General features: G+C 40.7%; 1 protein-coding gene across 18 annotated transcripts in view; it reads right to left on the bottom strand.

Annotated features, from left to right (window-relative positions):
- Nucleotides 1-344: 344 nt before the first annotated feature.
- SYNE1 (spectrin repeat containing nuclear envelope protein 1) overlaps nt 345-9,476 on the bottom strand; it is a 546,282-nt gene continuing 537,150 nt past the window's right edge. For all 18 annotated transcript variants that reach the window (XM_030928648.1, XM_030928649.1, XM_030928634.1 and 15 more), the window contains one exon: nt 345-1,333. In XM_030928648.1, coding sequence (XP_030784508.1) covers nt 1,298-1,333 — 36 coding nt within the window. In that variant the 3' untranslated portion in view covers nt 345-1,297. The remainder of the gene's footprint in view (nt 1,334-9,476) is intronic.

The raw sequence follows: 9,476 nt of genomic DNA, 5'->3' as shown, positions 1-9,476 counted from the left end.
CTGGTGTCTGCTCACAATGGAATGGAGAAGGGACTTCGGACAGCAGCTCTTAGGAAGCCCCTCCCAGTGTGGAAAAGGAATGGAGAAGAGAGAATGAAAGGTTTCCAGAAGCAAGAATTCAGGAGATTTGATTGACTATGGAAGGAGGAAAAAAAGGAATCACCTAGGGTCTTCTGTGTCTAAATCCATACTGCCTCTTGTCATCCTTTTCCTTTAATATACACTTATGTTCCAGCTTCATTCACTGCATACAAAAAATGATCATTTAGGTTGCATTCTGATCAGTGCCTGCTTAATAATGAAACTTAGAGTTATTTGTTTAGGGAAAAAAAGCACAGACAAAATATTTTATAATATCTATAATAAATGCAAAGAAATCAATACAAACAAAACTTGGCTTTAGCAAACTGTACATACATAAATATCTTTTTGTTTAAACTATAACATTCAACTTTTTTCACATAAAGCCTTCCATGATCTTATTTATTACATCTAATTTTTCTTTATACCTCTAAAAAAAGTGCCTTTTAGATTTACAGCTTGTGCTTCTAAAGCAAAGGTTAAAACATCATGCCCCAAAGGAAAACAAGGTAAAAAGGAAGCTGCCATATAAGCTCTTAAAAATTGTATGTTACAAGGTTCTAAAATCTCTTCAGCACTGGTTGGTTGGTAGATTGTACGACACTGACATGGTGCTTGGGAGGGTCGTTTATCTGATGGTTGGAGCAGCACCACGGGAAAGCTGCCCAGATGGTCTACTGAAGTTCTTGGCTATGCATAGAATGGGCCAAGGGCCCAGAATTCATGAGTCCAGGGAACTTTGGGGGTCCTTACTCAATCTCTTTAGTGCTAAGGTTCAGAGTCTCAAACCAGGTTTCTTCCAAACCTTCTTGTCATCTGTTTGTTCTCCCGTCACTGTTTATCCTCCACCTCCAAAGCCATGATTTGCACACATGTGATCTGGAGGAGGGCTAAAGCTGCCACACTGAGGGCTTTTGACAAGACCAAGGTCCTCTTGTTGATAGTTTGGGATTGCTTATGACCCGATCCTCCTTATGCTACCAGCACTTCTGCAGATGGCATCTGCTTAGTTCAGAGTGGAGGAGGGCCATTCGTGTATCTGAGCATGGGGTGGAATGACCGGGCAAAGTTGTTGGAGAGGGCACAGCTGTAGTCTTCCTCTGACATTGGTACAAGGCAGGCGAGCCCGATGAGGAGCAGCAAGAGAAGCTGAAGGGGAAGAGCTGCTCGGAGGACTCTGAACAGGAAGGCGCGGCTGGACCGACCTGGCCCAGGCTCAGAAAGGGAGGAATCGGAGCCACCTTTTGTGGACCTGAGAGAAGAATGGACATAAATAACTCAGATAACTCCAGTGTTGGATGGACGCTGCTTTTTGCCTCTGCACCTTCCTGGAAGCTAAAGGGCCATGCCAAGCACACCCCAGCCTGGCGATCAGCTGCCAGCCTTCCACCGTGTGCCCAGGTCACCCCCACCACCAAATGAAGTTGTTGGAAACTGCACTGATGAGAAATAAACATTTAGTCAGTCAACTAAACGTAACTAATTGGGTTCAAATTCTATTCCTTTTATCCCTTACTTTGGTGAAGCATTTTCTATCAACGAAAATAAATGCTCTATACACATTCTACCAGCATAAATTAAGTAGATCCAAATAATTAAAATGTAGATATTTGATGAAGTACATTTTTGTTTTCAGAATATCAGGAACATTGTTAAGCAAAATTAGTTGCTGTCAGAATCATACCAAGTATCCCATCTAGCCATCCTGGATTTGCCAAAATCCATGCAGCGAAAATAAAAACAGTCTTAGTCATTTTGCACAGACCCACAAAAGCTTCATTAATCACAGAGTATACCCTGGTTTCATCTTGCACTGAATCAGCATCAGGCCCTGACATTAGTAGGTTCCAAAGCTGTACGAACAAGGAATAGCAGTGGGGTTTGTCTACAGAACACTAATGTTGTATGATGTAGATGCTAGGCTGATCCTATCACTGACATCGTTACTTTGGAAAATGGACACCATTTTCTGAGGAGGATGGACTGTCATCCTGTAGCCCCTTCTACACTCAAAGTGACAAGTTTTCCTGGAGGATGGACTGTCATCCTGTAGCCCCTTCTATGCTCAAAGTGACAAGTTTTTCTATTTCACTTTTATCTTCCTTTTAAACAGTGCATTAGAGACTGAGTACAGGTTTCAGAACTCTTAAGAAGGACTGCCTGGAAAATACGGGATCTGGAAGTAGATTCTGAGTTGGGTGCTACTGTTTTCTTTTTGTGAACAGCCATTAACTTTTTTAGTTACTAGTAGAAAAGATGAAGAAAGAAATGTTGTTTACAACAGGCATCTGGTGTACACACAGACCCATACAACATTGAATGAGCAAAAATAAGAGATATAGCCAAAAGAAACATTCCCTTACAACTAGTATAAATTCCCTAAGGGTTTTAATATCACCAAGGATAAGGACATTGAATGTGAGGCTACTGGAATAATATGAGCGTGTGAAAGCTGTATTGGTAACTGTAGGTTTGGCCCAGAAGAAAGCACTATGTTTGTAGCTCACCTATTAGCTGTTAATTTCTGAAGAAAGATTATCCTAATATCAGTGGGGGATGAGGAGTGACACCTGAGAAAATGAATGTTAAAATAAAAAACAGAAAGAATCCCCTAGAAGGGAACAGAGGGAGTATTCAAAACTCTTTTATTAAACCATCAAAGAAAAATGGGAGAGGGCCCGGCACAGTGGCTCCCGCCTGCAATCCCAGCACTTTGGGAGGCTGAGGTTGGCGGATCACTTGAAGCCAGGAGTTCAAGCCAGCCTGGCCAAAATGGTAAAAATACAAAAATTCGTCCAGCATGGTGGCATATGCCTGTAGTCCCATTTACTTGGGAGGCTGAGGCAGTAGAATCGCTTGAACCCAGAAGCCGGGGGCTGCAGTGAGCTGTGATTGCAGCACCACTGCACTCCAGCCTGGTCAACAGAGCGAGACTCTATCTCAAAAAAAAAAAAAAAAAAAAAAAAAAAAAAGGGAAACAAACAGATTTGTTTGGCAAAAACCCCAAGAAGCAGCCCTGCACCACACAGTGTTTCTAGTATACTTCTTGTGGTGTAAGGAAAAATCAAATCACTGGCTTAAATTGGAAGCATGTTCTTTTCTGAAGTCCACACAACTAACGGCAGTGCAATGTAACCTTGAACAACTCGCTTCATTTCTAGGTGCCGACCTCTTGGCTAACCTCTTCAGATTAGAATAGATGGTCTTCCAACTTTTAAGTTCCCTGTTTGATGTTTTGTCTTCTACTGATTTGTCAGTATAAATAATCTCCCAAGAAGTCACAAGAGCTCAATCACCATCTAGTGGTCAAACTGATTAACCGCCCTTGTGCTAAGACCAATGAGTTATTCCTAATAAGCTGAAAAGGAAAAAAAAAAAAAAGTCTATTTTGTGAACATAAAAGAAATATGTCATATACCTTATTAGTGGAAAAGGAAAATAGAAACTTCTTGAGTTACCTGAGCATAAAATATTCACGTTGAGACAGGGCCTTAGAGAGCATCCAATTCATCTGCTAATTTTGTAGGTGAGTAGCTAAGGACAGTTCATGTTTACTCTTCTAATTGCTAAGCAGCACTCTGAGCATTTCTATTGGGTTCTGTCATTTAATCCCCACAGCAGTCCTCTGCGGTGTGTACTTATTTACTTCATTTTACAGATGATGTGAAAGAAAGCTCAGGGAAGTGAAATAACTAGCTCTAGCTCACACAGCCAGTGGCAGAAGATTTCAACCCTGTGATTTTAACTACCAGAACCTGGAGACTCTAGACAGTGCGAATGACTTGCTCCAGATCCCACAATTAAAGGAAGAGGCCTAGCAGGAACTCGGGGTTCCAAAATCCCTGCCCACCGCACTCTCTGCTGTGAAATGTTTTGCCAGTTGGTGATATGAATAACGGTAATTCAGGTCGTATTCATGTCACAGATATCTCACGTGTAGAAGCAAAGAAGAGAATCACGAACTTGCATCCTAAAATACTTGGAAACAAGTGGTTTCCTCGTGTCTAAAATAAATGCCTCTGGTTGTAAGGCCTCACAGTATCCGGCAGATCATCAAATCTGTGTGGACGTGGGGACATTTTGTTTTGAGGCAGTTATATAACCATGGGCAAGTAAATTAGTCCCTCTGGCCTTCAGTTTTCTCATTTACAATGATGAGGGGTGCATTCATATCCTAAAATTGTTTTGGTTCTCATGGTTTATGATTCAATGGTTTGCCTTAAAGTGTCTTAAGAAGGACAGGATAGCTACCCACAAACTCTGGATCAAATTTTCTTCAAAATGTCCTTTCCTTGACTTTAAAATACGCCCTGGCAACCAACACTCAACACCTGCAGCTAGATGAGTTATAACAGAGTGACAGAAGAGAGCTCCACAATTCCTAGTTATTAAATACCTGACTAATTTTCATTAGGAGGCATTTAAGGACTCTATTGATGGGAATATTTACATATATAATTGATAATACAATCTGACAGAGCTGAATAGCTCCTCTTTGTCAATGTTAAATTCTTTGTGCAATTAGGTCAAAGATCAAGATCAAAACAAGGGCTGCCCATTGACCAGTTCACTCCTGAGAAAAATGGCAAACCATTGACTCATAAACCATGAGAGCCAAAACAATTTTAGGATATTAATGCACCCCTCATCATTGCAAATGAGAAAACTGAAGGCCAGAGAGACTAATTTACTTGCCCATTTTTGATAAAAATGTCACCATTTACAGAATATGGGCTCCTATGTTGGAGTCTGTTGAAGGACATGGCACATTTAACAGCACCAGAGCATTTTTAATTAAACTTAAATTTGTGCATGACTTCTAATGTTGAAGAATGCCAAGCTAGGAAGAAGTCATGGGCTGAGATAGGGACAGAGAGAACACACAATACTCAGTGACTATCCATGCAGCTGGCTGCCCTTGAAAATATCCAAACTATCCACTGGGAAAATGCCTGTCCCCTTGGGGTAATTACCAGAGTTTCAACACGCCCAAAGCTGCCTCTTCTTCAGGGGTAACTTGTTCTAGTGATTTTAGTATCAAGAAGTTAATGGTCCCAGGGAAAGGGTTATTTTTAATATTTATCTACTGTCCTAAAAGTCACTTAAGTTTTTAGAGTCTTGGGAAATTTGATAAGGGAAAGAACAAAGGCGACTTGTTGACTACTCACTGGTCATTCTCCTCTGGCCTCATTACATACATGGATGCCAGTTTAGATCGTGTTTATATAGGAAAACTTAAATGTGTGAGCCTCCTTAAGGAACATCATCAATACAGATATATCAGATAGTTCTGTCCAGAAAAGAAGTGCTTATTCTCTACAAGTAAATTTTTATTTATTTTTCTCACTTCCCTCACTCCTTCAAATTTCCAGGTAAATAGTTGCCCAGGAGTTGTTTCATCTCTGTCCCAAAATACCTAGACAACTGCAGGATAAGGAGAATGGCAGGGAGGGAGTAGTGACTCAAACCATACTCTTCAAAAGAAAGGGTATAGGACACACACTTGTGAGAAGTCTGAATGCCATGCACATGGGGTATGACTCACTTTGAAAATTGTTCATAATCAAGGAAATGAAAATGAGTTAATTTTGTGCATATATCATTTAAAGCCAAATGAGAAAAAACTTCTAATTTATTTTGTTACTTGTCAGCTAACACTGGCAGTATGTAACAGGAATTTATTGTGCAGACATATCTAGATTGTCCATGATCTTGATCCAGCCCTTACGTGTCTTGTCTTTGAAACCCAGTGTTTCCTGGATATGTGGTTCGGGAGACAAGTTTCCAGAATCAAGTTAGAACCCAGGTCGTCTTTTTTTCCAAACCAAACATTCTGGCTAATCCTAAACTACCTGAGGCAGCCTGTGGTGGCCTCAGCTCTAAAACCATTGTTTAAAGGCTCCTACCCATCAGCAGCCCTTCAGCTGAGTGGTATGGTTAACAGGGTAGGGTCTGGAGTCAGGGGAGACCTGGGTTCAAATCCTACATCTTTACACCTCTCATCCCCGGTGTCCTTGTCTATAAATTGGGAATACAGCCATGTTATAGGATTCTCATGAGGGTTAAAAGAGGTAACATATATAAAATGCTTAGCATGTATACAATTAAGCACTAAATAATTGAAACACAGTAAGTACTAAATAAATGTCAGCAACTTATCACTATTATCTGTATAATTATACCAATGGTGTGCTGACTCATACCCTTAGGGGTTGGCTGGATTCAGCCTTTTCTCTTAGGAAAACATACCTGATTTATTAATAGTGCTTTCAAGGATGTGATAAATTTCTCAAACTGCCTGTCCTGTTCCCTGGAAACACCAGGAAGGCCTACCTCAAATAGCAACAGAGAAAACTATTGGAACCTTACCCTACAGCTGTCCTTGGGGCACCGGAAACCAATCTGCCTTAGAGGGGAGAGGCTCTGTGCAGAGGCCCTTTGAATGCTTTGAATAAATAGATCCCCAGATAATTCTGACAGAAAAGACTTGAAAACAAATTCTACAAGAAACTGAATAGTGTTTATAGTGAGGCTCTAGTGTACATGCAAAAAAACCCCACTGCCCTTGCTTAAATATATCTGATTAACTTGAATACATTTTTCAATGAGGCCTTTTTTCCCTCTTTCAGTGTTTTGGTCAGTCATTTGCCACTTCTCATTCCATCTTAGTTCTCTGTAAAGAAGGTGCCGGAGACCTAAGGTGCCCAAGGCAATTTTGCATTTTACAATTCTAAGCTTTAGAATGAAGTCATCAATTTGCTCCATCCAGACTACAGAACAATTATTCCTTTGCCTTGCTGGAAATTGGAGTGAAATCTTTCTAGTTGTCAATTTCAACTCAGCTGCAGTAGCGTTTTTAAGAATTAATGGCGATAAGGTTAGAAAATTTTAAATCAAATGTAGGGAAAAAGTACCAGCTAGCGCATCATAAGCACTTGCTTTGAAAGCATGCTTCTAAAGTGTGTTTAACCTTAAATAAAAATCACGAATATGGTTATTATGAATGCACGCACAGATTTTTATGTTTCTAATTTTAAGAAGCTCTAGGGAGCTCCCTATAATGATTTAGGGAATCTCTAGATTCTGATATACTGCAAGTCTTTTAATGGTAGGAATCACATTGAATTAATTTTGTAGGCCCAGGGCCTAAATTTAGTCGGTGTTCAGTAACTATTGGCATCAATTCATATGTAGGTTTAAAATACTGTATGAAGGCATAGAATCACCACCATCAAATCAAATTAAAATATGTAACAGGCTAGTATAATGTTAACATCTGACTTTAAACAACAACAAAGAAACCAAATGAGTAACTCCTCCCTTCAAACTAGTAGTTTCTTCCAACTCAGTCTCTTTCTCCTCTCAGGAAGAATGCACATCTAAAAATTTCCCATTGCAGACCGCTGGAAACAACATTCTAAACTAGTTATGCTTCTGCAATAACCTTTCCAATTTGCTGGACCAGTGCAAGATTCAACACAAGATATCTCAAGTCTCAATGTAAAGGAACACCATGACAGCCTTGACTGTGGGTGAAGTTCATTCTTCCCCAGCAGACTCTGCATTTCATTGGCAGGGTTGGGTGTGCCCCAAACAGAGCTTGGGTAACGAAGCCCAAGAATGTTCAACCACAACCTGTCTGCGAAGGTGTTTGATGACGTTTGCCGTTCAGGTGAAGATTATTTATGTTCCAGTTCCACCTGAGTAGCAAAGTGAACACTATGCTGAATGCTCAGAAAGATGTCAATCAACCGTGCTGGACAGAGCAGAGCTGAAAGGTGCCTTGCGAGTGTCATAGTGAGAATGTGGCTGTCCCAGCTGCAAAGCCCTGTTAGAAGGCATAAGGAAGCACTTGCTGCCCTAAGAAATGATGCTGTTGACATTTTCGAAAGGTCTATGTGGCTGTCTGAAACAATGGGGAGAGCAGATAGACGCAATATTTGGGAACCTCAGAGTGACTGCTGTTTGCATCATTAACATAAGCACTTTCCCCTTTCTCATCACCATCAGTTGTATCAACCAAAGAACTGATCTCCGGTATCCTCAAAGGAATGCTTGGGGATATTCTTCCCCTCTGTTCACGGCACATCAGCAATTTGTGGGGAAAAGATGGACTGTGTAATACAATGATCTGTCTGAATTGTTCCTACTTATAGGGGGCTGAGTAAACCTTAGAGCATCTGTGGATGCTCGTCATTATCTTCAAAAGTCCCCATGAGTTTTTCTCCATATTTTATTATTGCTATTTTGTTTAGGATAGAAAAAAAAAAAACTCATAAAATTGTCTTCAAGCCAAACCAAAGGAAATGAAAAGAAAAAGAAAAACAAAAACAAAAACAAAAAAACACACAGTAAAGGGAGGTTTAAAACCAGAGAACATATGAAAATATGTTCTGCCTGACTTCAGCCGAGTGGGAAGGACCAAACGAAAGAGCCAGTCCCTTATGCACAGCTGGAAAACTAAAATTATTACACAAGGGTTGTTTACAGTTCTACATTTCCTCATCCCCACCCTCCTTCCAGGAATTCAGATTCCTGCTCAGTGGTGATAAGTTTCCAGAGGGGCAAGCTACTTTAACCGTGAATTGCTAGAGACTGGAATGAAAACAGGCTCCGAGGACAGTGTTTTCATTTTTTAGAAAGCTGTCTGGGGAAACTTGAACTGATCAGTGGAGGAGCAGAGGAGCACAGACACCACACCGACAACAAAGAAGGCAAAGCACTGCTAACTGCGGGAGTGAGGGGCTGCTGGAGGCCAGGCGGGAAGTGCAGAGTGGCAGCTGTGAGTCGGCTCTTGGGAGGTGACTGGGTAGGGGCACTGGCTGCTGCGGGTTCCAGAGTGAGCTTGCCAAGTGCCAGAAAGTGAGTGGCTGGGTGTGCTGGCTGAAGGGAAGTTTGAGGATAAGCAGAAGAGAGAAGGTACTTAGAAATTTTCAATGAACACCAAATTAGGACTTGCCATTTTGAGACTCCAAAACCCACAATCTGGATAAAACATGAAAATAAAATAAAAAGTTGGGGATGTTAGTATATTTTATTCAGATATGCGGGTTTTGTGAATGGTAAAAGAATTCACTGATCGATTACCTGTCTTATTGTAAACTCTAGAAATAAAGAGGATGATAAAAGTCTGCCATGAATCAAATGGCAGTGGTGCCGCCAGTTGTAATCAAATCCTTATTGACAATTTGATGAAAAGTACCAGATGGGCTATGTTGAGACAAACAGAATTTTAACGGAGTCCAAATATTTTATGCTCCGAAATTTACCTGAACATTTCATTTAGAAACATCTCTTCCAATTTATGAGGAAAGGGTGTGGACTGAAATGAGTAATTTCCCAACTACCCTGAGGCAGACCAGATACAGGCCTACCTAAGTCATGGACAATTTTCA

Source organism: Rhinopithecus roxellana, chromosome 4 (genome assembly GCF_007565055.1).
Source record: "Rhinopithecus roxellana isolate Shanxi Qingling chromosome 4, ASM756505v1, whole genome shotgun sequence".
Lineage (NCBI taxonomy): Eukaryota > Metazoa > Chordata > Mammalia > Primates > Cercopithecidae > Rhinopithecus > Rhinopithecus roxellana.
The sequence above is the reverse complement of the archived record's forward strand: the minus strand, read 5'-3'. Positions and strand labels throughout refer to the sequence as shown.